The 17,123-nt window shown below is 34.8% G+C and overlaps 2 protein-coding genes across 2 annotated transcripts in view; one reads left to right on the top strand and one right to left on the bottom strand.

Annotated features, from left to right (window-relative positions):
• The window catches only part of MCPH1 (microcephalin 1), a 126,606-nt gene that overhangs the window by 51,216 nt on the left and 58,267 nt on the right, over window positions 1–17,123 (top strand). The window lies entirely within an intron of this gene.
• ANGPT2 (angiopoietin 2) overlaps window positions 451–17,123 on the bottom strand; it is a 42,302-nt gene continuing 25,629 nt past the window's right edge. The window contains exons 4-9 of the mRNA XM_009949633.2: window positions 16,368–16,600; window positions 13,965–14,092; window positions 5,796–5,897; window positions 5,118–5,284; window positions 1,995–2,125; window positions 451–611 (exon numbers count right to left, since the gene is read on the bottom strand). Of these exons, the coding sequence (XP_009947935.2) occupies window positions 451–611; window positions 1,995–2,125; window positions 5,118–5,284; window positions 5,796–5,897; window positions 13,965–14,092; window positions 16,368–16,600 (922 nt within the window). The remainder of the gene's footprint in view (window positions 612–1,994; window positions 2,126–5,117; window positions 5,285–5,795; window positions 5,898–13,964; window positions 14,093–16,367; window positions 16,601–17,123) is intronic.

Here is a 17,123-nt window from a genome sequence, read left to right as displayed (position 1 = left end):
AAATAGTTCTAGATCTAGTTAAGTGTTTTATATTAGAGTAATATTTAAAGTTCAGTGATGAGGCAAAATGCATATTTCTAAAACTATTTTAGGTATTTTTCACAGTTCCAGTTATTTACTAACACATACATAACATAAATGATCAGTAAAACACAGTCCTTAAGTTGTCTGACTTGGATGTTTCTTGGATGTTCTTTTTATTCAGTCATTTGGTCGAATCACTGTTATATCAGGTTGATGCCTTAGACCTTGTGTCTGGTTGAGTAACAGGAGCTTTAGCTGATCAAGGCTATTGCAATTCAGGAATTGTACTGAACTCATCCCTTCAGAACACTAGTGCCTGTTTTCTGGGCTTGAAAATGAGACAAGTTGCAGATGTGTGTTTATATGCTCAGCAAGACAAGTCTTTGAAGACTATACAATACATAATTCACATAATGCAAAAAGCATTTAGAAATCTGCTGGTCGAATCATCATAGTCGTGGCTTTGAGAGAGTATCCCGAGCCTTTCCAGTAGTACCACTTGATACCATTGAACTTGTTGTTGTTCTGCCGTAACGGATAATACATTCCATTGAGGTTAGAAGGACCGCATGCATCAAACCACCATCCTGCAAGACAGAACACAAAGAAAAACATCAGCAGAGATAATTTTCAAAAAAGTACGTAAGGACACTTTTTGTCCTGAAATGAGAAAGAAATCTGAACCCAGTTTTTCATTCTTATGATTTGGAAGTGTCAGTATAAAATACTTGCCTCGAACTCAGGAAAGAAATGTATTTATGTATTAACTACACATTCTTGAAACTTATATAATACATTGTAGTTTAAAATTGAGAAGGGAAGGTGTTCAATCCAGCTTGATTTATTATCGATATCAAACATTGTTGTTGACAGTCTGAGGGCAGAACTCAACTTGAACTGTAATGATACTGGTTTTTATCTGGTCTTTGGTGAATTCCTGTTCTTCACAGATTTGAAGTCCTTTCTTAATTCTTTTTAGAGGATTAATTCAATTATCTGTTTCAGTTCTCTGTGCAGATCAGTTGAAAACCTCTGTGCTCAAACTTGGTAAGGAGAAGGAGAAAAAAGCAGCCCAAACTTATTGTGTATCCTTATGGTCCTGACCTTTTAGTGGGTCATAAGGAAAATTTATTTTTATTAATAAGCTAATATTTTTGTACTTCTGTTATGATGGCAGTAGTGTGTGTGTTCTGTTTTGCAGGGCACTAATCCAATTATCCTTTTGGATAAACTGAAGCTGTCTTTTGCCTTGCAACTTGTGCTATAGGGAAACAAATCATTGCTTAAGAGATAACAGGAAGAGCAGTCAAATTTACAAAGCAGTTGTGTACATTTCAGAATGTGGAATTCTAGATTGACAAATTATAGAATGGCTTGTGTTATTCAAGATAAAAATACCACCTAAAACTCCAATACATAGTGAACCATCATTAGAAAAAGATAGATATGTATGTGGTGTATCTTTGCCATTTCATACTTCTATTGAAATATAGAATTAAATACTGGTACCCTTCTGTGGCATGTACAGTATATGGCAGCTTTTGGCGGTTTTCTTCTCCTCTGGATAGTTAGGGAAAGGGGTTGTGCCTAAAGGATCAGAAGCTGTTTCACTGATGGAACTGAATCTCTAAAACATTGGGGGGGTGGGCAGTTAAGTGTTTTGATCTCTGAATGTTATCTCATTCCTTGGAAGAAGAATCTGCTGCCTCTGATTATTTCCACAATTACAGACGTTCTTATACGCAAACTTTAGAGACTTTTTTCCCTCCAGTTTTAATGTCTCTTCTTTTACTTTAACCTTTGTCAAATGGTAAAATATTTCATTTGGAGTCACCGTACTAGTGTTTCTATCAGAGTTTTGGGATTCTGCAATAGTCAAGATTTACTAAGTCAAAATTATCACTATATCTCGTAGACAGTTTCAGTGCCAATAAAAATAGGAAGACCAAGAAACAAAAAAAAATTCCTACCTCCTGTTAGCATTTGTGAACATTTGCAAATACATTTGTCATTGTCTGCATCCTTTGTGCTAAAATCATTTCCTGGTTGGCTTATACTACTTATTTTGCCCGCTGTCCCAGTAAGTCCTTTAAGGTAAATCCTGTAGAAGCAAGGAATGGAAAAACAATTATTATGTGGAAGTTAATGGTAGTTGATCTGGAAAATAATGATGGCATAGTTTGCAATAAATATCCCGTTCAAATAGTTGAGTTCTTTTCTGGCCAATGTACTGTTGTAAGCTGTTTTGCAGCACGATGTTTTCATATGAGCAGAAATGGTGAGCACAATATTCTAGTGAACAGCCTCCACGTATGTAGAGATGACTGTTTTGTTCAGGTCGTATTAGAAGAAAAAGAGAACAGGTGATAATATCTCCTGGAATTTGCCATATAGGTCACGCATTTTTTAATACTATAAGTACATTGTGTGCAATTATTTTTTTTAATCAAGTTCAAAAGTTTAAACCAAAACTTTTTCAATCCCTGTTGTGCTGTTAGCACAACATGGCAATGTAGCATTACAACTTTGCATCTATGAGAGATAATAGCATTACCTGGACGACTAATTACCAACTAGTAACTGATATTTTAGGAGTTTCTCAGTATTTCCCTTTTCATTTTCCTAATTACTCTTCCTTTTCACACCCTTCATAAATTCATTAGCGTTACGTATTTGAGTTTGCTTCAATTCCCTGGCAAGGTAAGCTTTCAGTGAGGCTGCTACTGTTTGAATCTACTTACACAGGTGTAGCTGCAGTCTCAGTGGGGAGAGACACAGGGCACCAAACTGGGGAGGCGATTACACAGCTATTACTGTGTTACCTTGAATTGGAAAGACTTGAACCCTCTACTCCCACAGTATCTCTCTGGTGACTGCACTTCTGTATCAAATAGCTGATCCTTCTCAGAGGTATTCTGTTTGTTTAAGGAGAAGATCTGACTGTGAGGAGAATTAACTTGTCCCTGGATCAGTCTAAATCTTGCATGTAATTGTCTGATTATGATAGAAGTTGTCTTTGGTAGTTTAACAGATTACCTTAACCCATTTTATATTCCCTATTTGAAAATATTAAGAATAAATGAAATTTTATTTATATAAGTTTCAAAAGATCAGGTCATTACAGATTTTATTAAAAAATTCTTTGAAAAAGTTAAATATTCTGTTTTTTCTTAAGGTGAGTTCAAAATTCTGTAAGCTAATTTCTAACATAAATGGTATTAAAGGTTCCAAGTATAATGTATGAGCCTAGGCTTGATTTTCAAATATCATTTGAAGTCTAATGTAAGCAGACTATTATTCATTTATGTTTATTATTAATTTTTTAAAAAGAACAGCTTAGTAAAACAGAAGATGAGAGGCAGTGGATGTAAATTGAAGTGAGAGATTCTGACTGGATATCAGGAAAACCTTTTTCACTACAAGGACAGACAAGCAGTGGGACAGGTTGTGAACCTTTGGAGGTTATCAAGACCTAACTGGATAAAGCCCCAAGCAACCTGGTCTGACCTCATAGCTTTGAGATGAGGAAGTCTGGCTCAAACAGAATCTGTTTTGATCTCAATTCTTCTATGAATCTATGAAATTTCAGTTTTATGGCCCAACTCATCATCTTTCCAGCATTCAGAATGTATGTATGTTTTTAATGTAATGGGAGTTGCTCTTAATTGAATACTTTATGTTTTTTCTTTTTCATAATGTTAAATGTATTTTTTAAACCACTGAATTTTATGATGCATTCCATGTTTGGTTGCATATTAAAATAAAGTATCTATTTACAGACAACCATCTTAGTTTTCAGTAATTATTTTTTAATACTGTAAATGGACAAGGGTAATGACCCATTTTGCAAAGGTTGCCTTTGTAAGTATTTTAAAGCATTACTTTAAAAAAAATCTCTGCTGTAGATTCTGACTGTTTCCAGATGAAAAAATATTTGCTTTGGAGTTGAGACAACTGTATACTACTAAGGCATTAAGATCTAACCTTTAAGGGGGGGGGGGGGGGGGGGAGATGCTAATAGTTTTGGATTGCTTTGCTTGTAAGACTAGAGTTCAAATAACAGCATCAGTTCTCTCAGGTGTCAGACTGACTTTGCTTACAACAAATAGTTCCTAAAAGTCTTGGAGAAATTAATTTAAATTTAGACAATTTTTCTATCCAGTCACCTAAAGCTCCATGGATCTGTAAGATTCTTATAAAGAAACATTTCATGGACCATGTAATAGGAAAGCATCTATTATACTGTAGAGTCTCCAGTTTCTTCTATAACCAAACAATATCTTCTGCATTTACAGAGTGCCTGGAGAATGAACTGCCCATATATTTCAGTGTGGCTGATACTACTTCAAAATTTATAATACTATGATACTATTTTAAATGTATAATACCATAATATTTCTATATAAAATATTTATTTAAAATATATATTATTTCCTTTTTTAACCAAATACGTAAGAAGAAATTGTGAAGCTTTATGTTTTACAGAACGATGGGAGTGTAATACGTCCATTAAAATCTAGTGTTTAAATTGAGAAGTTTGTTGAGGATGAGACTGGACATACGCTATTAGCTTCATTTTCAATGGTAGGAGAGTCACTCTTTGAGAATCCAAGCCAATGGGTCACAGAAGGAGAAGGTAGCATTACCTCAGCGTGCTCTTCATGACAACAGAACAGCTCCTACTAGCCACTGACTTAAGTGGAAAATCTCCTTGCAGTATTATTCATCGTAGTCATCCAGAAATGTATTTATTGCAGGGAATCAGGATTTGATAGCAACAGCAGACAGGTTCCTGTTGCCCTGAAGACTCTGCACTGCCATCCGCTATGTTGGCACACGCATCCTCTCTTATACCATATCCTCTCTTCATCTTTGTCCATCTTATGTGTTATGCTCACCCAGCATGCACTAGTAAAATACCATTTTCTCCATTTGAAAAAAATTGATTGTTTAGGCAATAGGTGAAAAATGGAGCTAACATTTTCTGAGTGAAAAATTCATCATAATTTGTATGAAATAAAGTCATGCATCTACACAGTCTAGAATGATTCTAATCAGATTGGTTTTTATTCAGATCTCATTTTTCTGCTTACCTGTATTTTAGTTCTTCGTTTGCTAGAGAGAAGTGGTCATACAATGAATATGCCTCATTTCCTTCCCAGTCCTTTAGGTGTATTTTGAGAACATAACGCTTCTGATTAGTCAGTTGAGAAACAAACTCATTTCCCAGCCAGTACTCCCCAGCAGGATCACCAAATCCCTGTAATTCAAGTTGTATATTTAAATAGCTGTGTTTTATTTTTCTTTGAGTTTGAAATGATCACTTTATCAGTTTTTAAGTTCAATAGTTTTCAGTTCGTCAACTAAGAATCTTACTGTGTCTATAACGGTTATAGATCTGAATATTTCAGAAAGTTAATTTCAGCAAAGACAAAACTCAGGAATCTGAAACAGTGAATCAATATTACTTAGTGGATTTGGAACAGTTTCTACTGCTGCCATTGGAAACAAATATAAATAACTCAAAAAATGTGGACATATCATGGAACAGTTGATTAAAGAAAAGTGAAGTTTCTCTTTAAAAACAAATACCATGCTTGCAAGTCTGCCTAGGCAAACAACTTATACTACTCTGACATTTTCTAAACATCTAAGGAAAAAGACAACTTTTAAAACCTGCTTACATTCTAAGGATGCTATTAATGTAACTTTATTATGTTAGATTTCAGATAATAATAACTAATATTAAGGCTTCATAAAACGTTGTTTACCATCTTGTACTCTTTCCATGTCCGGTGAAAGTCCACACTGCCATCCTCACGTCTCTGAATAATTGTCCAACCTCCTCCACCAGTCTCCATGTCACAGTAGGCCTACCAGAGTAAGTGTGTAATGGCGTAAGTGCATGCAGTCACGAGAAATCAAAAATACAAAGCATGTACTTTGCATAATTATATATAGTAGCAAGTTTTAAAGTGTACAAATGCAAAATGTGTATTAACCTAAAAATGCTGGTTTTCAATAGCTTGCATACAAATCAGTTGTGGTTGTCCACAAATAAATGTGATTCCTCAGTATATATCACCCGTAACAGAATACAAATGATGCCTTAAGAATAGCTGATAGCTGGTGTTAAAAGAAAAAAAAAAAATAATGTAGCTTCTGATTCTATACTTCCCTCTTGCACTGATATTTTTGTGAGCTTCCCGATGAAATATTTCTCCTAAAAGATGTTTTCACTTCTACATCTTTTTTGTGAGAGATTCATTCAAATTTCCCATGGTTTGTCAGAGTATACATACTGTTAAATTCAGGCAGTGAGCAAACTGAAATATGTTTTTGGTTCCACTGTCATTGTTCGATGCCTTTGCAGATGGTCTGACCCCAAAGTTAAATCTAAGTGGAGAACAATTATTATCTGAAAGTTAAATCTTGAAGCCATGTTATTATACAGACTGCAATGAATATCTTCTATTCTAGAACAAAAAAGTAACAACTGTAAGATGTTTCCAAATATTCATAAATCATCTTTGATTTTACTAAGGTATTGCTAAACATTTGAAAGGATTGACAAGTAATAGGCAGTTCACTGAATCAGTTTTAGAGCACTGCATCCCTGAATAAATGCATCCCTGAAACAGTAAAATTCAAGTTTACAGGTGACCTGTTCAGTCAGTCTCCTTCTAGATTAAAATATAAAATTGACTGAGTTAAATAGAATTCTGATGTATGTTCACTGCAGTGTCAGAGATAAAAGGTATTACTGAAGGTGTCAATATACTGGGGAGATGCTGATGGAAAAAAAATCTTTTGAATTTTGGAGTGATGTTTGGGAGAAATAGAGGATAAACTAACAAGAAAATCTTGTAAATATGTGAATATTTGGGACCATTTTTCTTGAGAAAGGATTTTAAATTGTTGTCTATAATTCTGCTTTTCTGAAACTAGCAGAACTTAAAAGTAGACGTGTAAATTCAGTGGAGCTAAGCTGGTGTAAAACAGTATAAGGAAAGTCAAACTGAAACCAGTATCTATTTAAATTAGTTAGTATCGATACTAACTTTAAGAAAAATCTTACATTTCTTGTACAAGTATTCCTGTTTGGAGAGTTCACAATTAATGCTCAAGGCTCTCTCATTTGTAAGTTTTAATTATTTTTTTTACCACTTTCTGACAAGATACTGAACTTCTGAGTCTTCTTCAAAATTGTTTCACATCTTTGAAAAATTTTTAAATTCTAGTTTGAGTATTAAACGACATTAACTTCTAATCTGTATTCTAGATCTTTCATCAATTCAGTGAAGTTGCATCTTCCCATTTACAGTAGTGGAGCCAAGATTTGGCTTCTTACACTTTGGTAGGATATTTCATCTGTACAGGTTAATTAAAAAACCTCACCTAGATCTGAGCATTTAAGTATGAATTTGGATGTTTCCTTCTTTGCTTAAAAAAAATCTCTTCAGTGGTCTTCCTTCTTACCTAACTTATTACTGCTGCTCATCACAGTGCGCCTATAAATGCCCTGAATCATGACAGAATGACACTGAAACTGTATGTCTTTTTCATCCTCTTCTATGGGAGACTGTCTTATCAGTGTTAGCAGTTAGCAGATTTGAGCTCTTTGAACTGTTAGACATCCTGGAAATTCATTGATAAAGTATGATTTCAGAGAAGCCAGAGTTTCCTTCTGTCCTGTGGCAGTTTCGTGTGTCATCTGAGGAAGTAAAGTGTGCTCCTTACCAAGTTTTCAATATAGTTGGCTCTTTTAGGATTTGCACGCATTTATGTGTATGTGTATTGTATGTACGTTATACATACACACAATGCACACATATATTGATATAAATCAAACAGGGTATTTACAGTGCAAGCAGTGGCATATATAGTGTTCAAAGGCATCAGACTTTTGAAGGGAAAGAAAGCTCTTAGAGCAGCAAATATTAAACATATTAGTGTTTCAACAGGCTGTGACTCACAGGAAATCCAAAGTAGATCTTTTATTTTAAACTTGTATCTAGACTCTTTGTTCAACATCAGAGAATCATAAGACATTCAACTGAAGATTTTTAGGAAAGAAAAATAAGGAAAAGGGTTGGATTAGGGATTACTTGTTAAAGTATGTCACGTGAATGGAATTGAAAGCAGCAACTGGAATTGAAAGCAGTAACTTTAATTTGTACTGATGTATGCAATTCCTTGCACCTTGAAGCCTGGTTTTTGTTCTTCCTAACCTCTGTATTTAATGATTGATAAGGATTTGGTAATAGTATATAAATTAAATTTAGCATAAATAAAAATTGCCTTGAAAAGGAAAGGCTGAAAATAAGGTATTGTAAAAGATGATCAATCTGTTTTAGAAAGCTAACTTGTGATGTGTAATGCTGTGAAAATTAATTTCCACAGGAGGCTATGAAGAGGGATGCTAGGGATGGGCTAGAGCAGATGCATATACTATTATTAAGAATCGCTACAAGTTAAAATGCTGATTTGACAGTGGTCAAATATCATTGTTTGTAGAGAAAGTTGTTGACTCTGAATCTTCACCCCACTGAAAAGACACTTATAAGCGAGAATGAACTGTTTTTCCCTTCTCTGAAACATGTAGTTTTTAACTACTTACAGAGAGAGGCTGGGTATTAATTAACATGAGCCACTGATCCAGTCTGATATTGCTACTGTAGATGTTAATTGATGTTTTTGAATGTTACATGCAATTTCCTTGATGCCTATCATCTAAATTTCAGTTCAGCTGGAATTATTACTTTGAACATATAAATGCTTTAAAACAGCACTTTATTTCATTCTAATGAGATTAAAATATTCTCAAACAGACTCTGAATATGTTACCTAAATTATTCCTGTTACAGCCAGTATCCATTTTGTATGTGAATGGTGAGACAACTAGCTTTTACAGACACTATGGACTCTTTGGGATAAATGCTAGGGCACTACAAATTTGATCCCAAAGGGAGAAGCAATTTAGTAGGAACTGGAACACATAATAAGACATTGAAGAAGAGAAGTCCATAAAAATCTCATGTAGATTTTTCTTACCAGTAACAATTTTATAAAATTTATGTCAATTTGGGAGTATAATTTTTCCATACCAAAAAAATTTCATCTCAGTCATCTGTAAGTGCTTCTAAAAGATGCCAGTCTTATGGCCTTGGAAAGGGAAATCTGTTTCTTTCTTGGGTGGAAAGTGTGGCACAAGCAAAGGGAATGTACTGGTTACATCATCTTCTAGTGTCATGGAAGCTGATTTAAAAGATGAGAAGATTATTGCTGTTTGAGATTTCAGTGTATGGTTTCTAACTGTTGTACTTTGTGGATGCTCCCTTGAACTAGCTAAAAAGTTAAAATTCTTTTTACCACCTATTAAGTAAGCAACATACAGTGAAATGTTTTGCTTTCAGGCTTGACTGGCAATCCAGAACCCTGTCTTTCAAGCCCCCACGTATGCAGCTTTGCTCATGTAATCATTCCTTTGCTTTCCAGATCATTTCCCTAGAAATCAATTCTCTGACTAAACAAGATGAAAATACTTACTGTAAAACTAGGAACTTCAAATTTACATACACACTTAATTTTTAATTTGGAAAAAAATGAAGTCAGTGAAGAAAAATGGCAGTAAAGATTACAGAAAGAAAATTAATTAAATAAGTTGATCTATTTTTATTTTTTTACTAAAAATACTTAAGTGAATGATGTATATTCATAAATAATTCTAAGGATGGAGATAGGCTGTTCAGTAAAATGAAGATTAAGGAAAGGACTTGCTTAGTTTAAAATAAACAATAAATTGCTGTGTCAGTTTGCAGAAGGAACAATTTCTTCATGATGTGAAGCATAAGGGGAGAAGAAGAATTTATTTGAACTGTAACTTCTTTTTTAAAAAAAAAATCTAGTAAAATGATATGCATATGAGGCTTTGTCTAACACTCATTACTAGAACAGAATTCTTCTGACCTTTCAGTCTAGCCTAGGCTTTATATTCAAAAGGAAGAAATGTAACATTTCATAAAACTAGTAAAAATAGATACCAAGATTAGCCAGGCAGCAGGAGTCTTCAAACAGATGCCAAAAAGAATAAAGATTAGCCTCTCAAATTACAACAAATTGGCAGGGAGAATATTTGATTTATCTTGTGAACTGCTTCGGTACTTACAGTTCTAGCAGCTGTAGCACTGTGGGAGCTAAGGTCAGCCATTTATGTTTTTCACCTTCAGCTAAAGATCAGTGCTATATTTTTGAAAACGCAGAAATAGTCCCCTTTCCAAAGCTGGTTAAGTGCGTAAGCTGTGAGCAGTCAATTTGCTGTCTTCACTACCTAGGAAGTTGGCTTCCAGAGAAAGTCATCTCTCTTCTTTTTTCTTGTACACTAGGATATTTGGGGTATAAGTGTTTTCAGACCTACTTTCGGAATGATAAGGCTCTGGGTGGGTTATCAGGATGAAGATCCACTACAGTTTTTATAGCGAAGCAAGTGCAGTTGCCACATCTGTGCAGCAGCCCTTTGCGTCACTTTTGGCTGTTCTCTGAACACTTTTGAGTCATGATGCTCAATGACTTTTTATTCTGCTATCTCTAGTTCCTAGAAATGTGACTAGGTAAGAACTGCAGTCTCAGTTTCCTTCTTCTGGAAAAAATAACTGCACGCATGGTTTAAAATGTAATTTAACCTACTACCAGTTACCAGTGAAAAAGACAGATGATGAGACTTCTAAAATTCACCAAAAAAAAGCCCTCATCTGTCCTCTTACTATATCAGAGAAGCTACATATATGCTTTTTTGTAATGCTTGGGGTTAGAAACAATTTGTATTGTTTGTATGTGTATTTCAGACATCAGGTTCATGGCATAGGCTCTTTTTGAAAAGACTATCTAGTTGTTGGATGATCATTTTTTAGGAAAGTTATGCAAAACCATTTTGTTGGTAACTTCAGACTTGCCCAAATCACTTTGTGCAATAAAGTTTTGGTTAAAAAGGTTTTGGCTTGGAACACGCGTTGGTTCCAGGACAAAAACTCAGCTCAACAGGGGTGGAAATGGAGAAGAGCTTAGCCACTGATTCAGCTACTATTTTAAGATTTAGGGTAATATGTTGGTAATAGTTGTGGTAATGTTTGAGCTAATATATTGGTGTCATCCAGACTAAACTATTCTGCCTGGTTAAAACCACGAGGTTCATTGGTTTAGGTGACTGCTATAAACATGAAGCTATTGACTTTTCATGGGTTTGCCTCTGCCATTTTGCCTTGTATCAGCAGCCTTTTGCTGTTTTTCCTCAGTGTTTATAAAAGGACTTAGCTGTTGTCCTGGTGCAGAACAGGAAAGCTTGAAAATATTAATGGAATGAAATAATTGTTTTCCTCTCAGTTCTCATATGCAATTCTTTAGTTTTGGATTATGATGGGAGACAAATTAGTAATGAAGTGGGATGAGGTACAGATTACACAAAAGTTGTTTATAAGCTTGTTGGGAGGTCAGAAGGTGTTACAAGAGGAAAAGACGAAAATATAAACAGCAGTGCAGCACTTCTGGCAAATAAAAAAGGTCATTCTGTTTCCTGGTCCGAGTGGTCACCCACATCATAAACAGTTGAAAATGGTGTAACGTGTTGATTATCCCTAAACCTTCACTTCCCTTGACAACTCCTCTTACGTATTTGTATTTGTATAAAAAATCTGTATCAGATTAAAACTTTTTAGTCTCTTATTTTCCATGTTATATAGTAAGTAAAACCTTAGCTGTCTTTTTAAGTGTCTTTTTCATTCTATCTGAAGTGGGCAGAGTAAGATTTACATTCTTTAATATTAAATTAATTACTAATTTAATTAAATTATTAATTTTAACTACATTTTTTAACCTAGTCAATTACCAAAGTGGATATTTTTGTTACATGTTTTAGGCCTCCATGTTCAAATGTAAAGCATTTAATATTTCCTAGTGTAGGAACTTTGCAATTCTACTTTTGTTTCAGGGATAGAATATTTTGGTAGGTTTTATTTTTGTAGAAATGTGTGTTACTCTGGCTTCTCAGATCATATAAATTGTCTAAACATTTACGGCTTTCAAAATGCAGTGTTAAAGTTTATGACAGAAATTTTCGTTCTGTAATATGGTATGCAGTTGTGTCTGCTGTAGAAAATATGCATGCTCTGTATATTTGTTAGTAAAATTAAAACTAAAGGTAAAAGCTTGAGACAAGTAATACTAAGAGATTCAAGGAATGTTACTCTTCCCGAGAAGTCTAACAGACTGCTGCAATCTATTAGAGATGCAGTAGCTTGCATCTCCTTTAGCATTTAAAATTGTGCTTGTAGATAAGTATGCTATTTAAATACCATTCTGCTTCATGTCTAATAAAACACTTCACTAATTTTGTTGTGAAACAGATGTATTGAATACAGATTAGACTATCACAAAGGAAAACCAGCCTGCCTCTTTTTTTTTTTTTTCCCAAGAAAAGCAGACTGCAGATATCATCATTTCTCTAGATTATATCTGCAAAAATTGCAGGTTTTATGTATTGTATTTTATAGATCTTACCCAAACAAATTGCTTATTTCCTTTAGTTGAGAGCTTTGTAAAGGCAAAGATCACAAAGTCTGGCTTGGGCTAGATGAAGTTCTGGCACTTCAAAGACTAGTCACTGGTGAACTTAATTTCTAAACCCTTGCTATCGAAATTTGGAAAAAAAAAATGCTTTCTCTTTCAGAGTTTTACCAATTGCTTTTCCACATGTGCCCTCATTTCTCTCTGCTTTTCTACATTTTCTGTTAGCTTTTTTTCCCAATTATTTCTCATATCATATAGTAGAACCTTAGGAATTCATAAAATACTTCCTTTTTTGTAAGGAAATGTCCAAAATATGAAATTATAAAACAAAAACATTAGAAATGTATTTAGTGTTTGTCTAAGAAATATATTAAGCATTTTTGTTTATATTTAAATGTCCCTTAGCCTCCTCAGCCTGCAGTGTCTGAAAAGCTGGAAACATTCATCATTTGAGTCCCAGTCCTCAGAATTCTCACTGCAGTTTTTGGTTCTTTATCCTCACAATCCACCTGGGACTTTTCTCCCTTTGAGATTTTATTGATTGTTTCAACTGAATTACACTATCTGAAGCTTTATCATTTTATTTACTTCAGTAGATGGACCATCTCTGTCAGGCATCCAGTGTTTCACTCACTGAGTTCATTTTTAGCTCAAGGTCTCTTCTGTAGAGGTGTGGTGTATTGCTTTAACTTAAATTGACAATCAAGTTCATTTCAGCTGAACACATAGGGGCAAAAAATATCCATAGTGGAATTTAAGCTGATCTAGTGAAACCACTACCAACTCTCACCTTTTATTTATATCAGAGCGGTATTTTCCAGGGAAGTCCTCTCTGCTACCCTATGCCAGTTGTGCTGATCTAATTGCTAATCTAATTGTTACACAAATGCCCTTAAAACTCTGCATAACAAAGAACTGGAATCCATACATGAGTCCAGTATTAGTAGATTGCTTACATGAGTACTCTTCCACGTCCCTGATGCTACCTCCTTTTGCCACCTTGAAGGGACTCGGGCATATGAAGGCACTAAGAACTTAGAGGAGACAGGAGACTGCTGATCATGCAGAGCAACTGTGTTGGAGTTAGAGATTTTATAAAGAAATTACGGTACTATATTGCTTTAATTGTGTTAATTATGTGGAATCAAAGAATGAAATTCTGGCATGCTGAAGTAAACAACAAAATGCTCTTTCATTTCAACTGAGCCAAGATGTCACCTGAAGGACTTTCTTCCTGTGAGATACTCAGATCTGTAAGTGATGAAATGCTTGTAAGTAATAAACTTCACTATTAACTAGCCTTTAACATAGCACATTTACCAGATCAAATAACTTTTTAACACACAGTATTCCGGGGTAGCACTTTATAGCCATCCTACCTTCTTTTCTTGTACAGTGTTCGGAACTGTTAAAGTGTAGATTCCACTTGTTGTCAGACCAGATTTGAAAGCTTCAGCACAGTCTTTGAAGCTGATTTGCTCCTCTTTAGCTATGAAGTTGTTCTTAGCTGTTAAAAATACAATAGAAATTGAAGGCATTAAGAGGACATGAATAAAAGTTACTAAGAAGCAATTAATAATGTAATTGGCTTAAAGCTTTGCCATTCTGAAAGAAAGGACAGATCCAGGTACTAATTATGTGTGTTGTTACTTTATATTATTTAGAGATGATGTTCTGATATGAGTATGGTTGCTTGATAGGTTGAAAAGTGCTGACACTTTAATATGCTGAATAAGACGACTTAGGATATAGCATCTCATTCAGTTGAACAGTTTCTGCTTCCACTCCTTGCCTTTGCTGGACTCCTACATGCATTACAACTTCTGCATGCATTAACAACTATTAAAACATACCTAACTAGCAACTGACCTTTGGCCAGTACTCTAATATTGTGAAATCTAACAGGAGAGTTACAAAATCTTTTATAATACAGCTGACTGGAATAACTACTCTTACAAAGTTTCAGCTAGGTTTTTTGCCCCTGTGCTCAGCAGGAACAACTGAGTCCGGACCAAGCTGAAGTCTGGTAGCTCAGCCCAACCTACTAAGGAGACATCCCTTCTGGAATTCATTTGTATAAAAAAATACATTTTAATATGCCTAAGCCTTCTTATTTTACAGAACAATCTAAGGCTCATCTTTTTGTTCAGTTCTTTATTAACCATGGAGGCTGGAATTTCCTGGCATTTTGCCTGCTGACTGATATTTCATATTTGACCCTTTTGGGGTTGGTTCTGTGTATTTTCCCTTTTAATTTAATCTAACAAGCACAGCCAGTTAGTACAAAGTTTTAGGTGCCATATAAATACATGCTTATATTACAGTTGCTTATTATGTCCCTTTTAGCTTGCTTATTCATTATTTACCTGTTTACATGCTTTGCCTTAAATATAAAAATAACACGTTCAGTGTTTTAATTGCTTTTCCACACTCTATTGTTTGTATACTGTCTTAGAAGCTTTCCCTGCTAATTTTGTCTTTTTGGCAAGCATTCATTATTTTTTCCACTCTGTGTTTAACAGTGTTGTAGCCAACATGACTTTGACTTGTTTACTTATTTGTGCACTAGCATAGCAGATAACAACAGCAGGAACACGTACAGCCTTGGTAATGGTATTTAAGGGGATAGTGTCAGTTACTAAGACAAAAAAACTTGGGACTTACTTTATTTAGAAAAACCTACAACATCATATTATTTAGGACACTACTGAAAAGCAAGGACTTCCGAACACCTTTTTCCTTTTTTGTGATCCAACTTGCAGTAAAGTAGCATAGTCCTTCTACTGACTTTTAAGTTGTAATGACAACTATTTTAAATTTTTGTATTATTTAATTTTAAATCCTTTTTTTTAGAGGTTCTATATGCTTATGTATTTCCAGCCCTGAGAACTTTACCAGCAAACATGCCAGATTCTTTATATATAGAACAGCTATTCCTTCTTAATTTGTCAAAATTCCTTATCAGACATGAAATTTAAGGTAAGGAATTTGCTCATTTGTTTAAATCCTGTTTAGCCGTAATTTTCAGTTTATGTTTGGTGTGGGTTTTTTTATGCAGCATGTGAATCCGCATAAATTTGGAAGCTCTACTCAGCGGCTATGATTTGTTGCAGGGCTGGCAGGCATTTAGGGGTGAGATTACTGCCTATAAAATTTGCTAGGCTGAGGGATTTTTAGGATGAACAGGGAAGCTTCAGTGAAAGACCAGAGGACTTTTGGGAGCACCTGCAGCCCTGGGCTGCTGCTTTCTGTGGTTTAGGGTATACATAGGCGCTAAAAACTGGATCAGTGCCGATTCCTTTGCCTTTAATAGCCACTATAATTTGTCTCTTCTTTGATCAACTCTATGCGCTTAGAGCAATGGGAGGTGGCAGAAGCAACCTTTGTGAATCAGGAAGAAAAGCTACGAGCCTACATCATGCAGTCTAACCTATATACATAGTCATGGGAATGTATATTGCCAGATGAATGAATGCCATGCGGGATGGATGATAGTTGGTATCTCTGTATTTTGTTGAACCACTGGCGAAGTGAGCTGGTAAAGCAATATAAACCACAGAAGATGACCAAAATGTTGAAAAGAAACCACATAAATGTTTTGGTTGTTCCCTTCCACCCCTAAAAAATAAGTGAATAACTCAGATGCAGAATTTAAGGCAAAAAACCCAACTTTTTTGAGAAGCAGAAGTGTGGCGAAACTGGTTGCAAGACTTTATAGGTAATGATGTACACAAATTAGGGAACGTAACTCAAATGATAGAAGCATGCCTGCTTTTACTTACAGTTTGGTGTAGATATCATAGTAAGCAAGTTATGAACAGTCTCCATCAGATCATGTTGCTGTTTCTGCAGAACTGAGTTGTTTACTGTAGCTGTAACTAACTGTTTTTCTAGTTCTTCTATAATTGAATTCTGTCTGGCTACTAGGACTTGAAGCTGATCTTTTTCATCTTTTATTGACTTCAGCTGAAGTGTGTGCTTGTCTTCCATTTCAAGAACTCTTTTTTCTAGAAAGCTAAATAAAAGATTACAATTAGGCATCCCAGAAACAATTTTGAGCTGATGTAAAGAGAATCAAGCCTGTTGCAGAAGTTTCTTTCTTCCTAAGTACTCAACTCCATTCTCTGATGCCATGCACGCAGTAGAAAGCTAAATGAAAGCTGAGTTTAGTTTTATATATATGCTTTAATTTATTATATTAGTTCATTAATAAATGTTACCTACTATAGTCTGTACTGCAGGCTTTAAAAGTGTAAAAATTGAGTGTTTGATAATTCAACATTATGAAAGGAAAGATATAGTGAAAGATTTCATGGTTTTACCCTATTAAAAGATGAAATTTATTTAAAGATGAACCTATGAACTTCTCAAATGTCCTGAAATTATTATAAAGCATATATTTAGCATAGATAAATGTTACTGCGTTAAGACAGGGAAATGTGCAAATAGTTACTTGAAGATGTGTTACCCGGCTCCGGTTCTGGAGCTGGTGTGAGTAGGTGACTGGCTGGAACATTATTTCATTGGTAACTGTTCTG

This window comes from Leptosomus discolor, chromosome 2 (assembly GCF_034619465.1).
Source record: "Leptosomus discolor isolate bLepDis1 chromosome 2, bLepDis1.hap2, whole genome shotgun sequence".
Classification (NCBI taxonomy): Eukaryota; Metazoa; Chordata; class Aves; order Leptosomiformes; family Leptosomidae; genus Leptosomus; species Leptosomus discolor.
The sequence above is the reverse complement of the archived record's forward strand: the minus strand, read 5'-3'. Positions and strand labels throughout refer to the sequence as shown.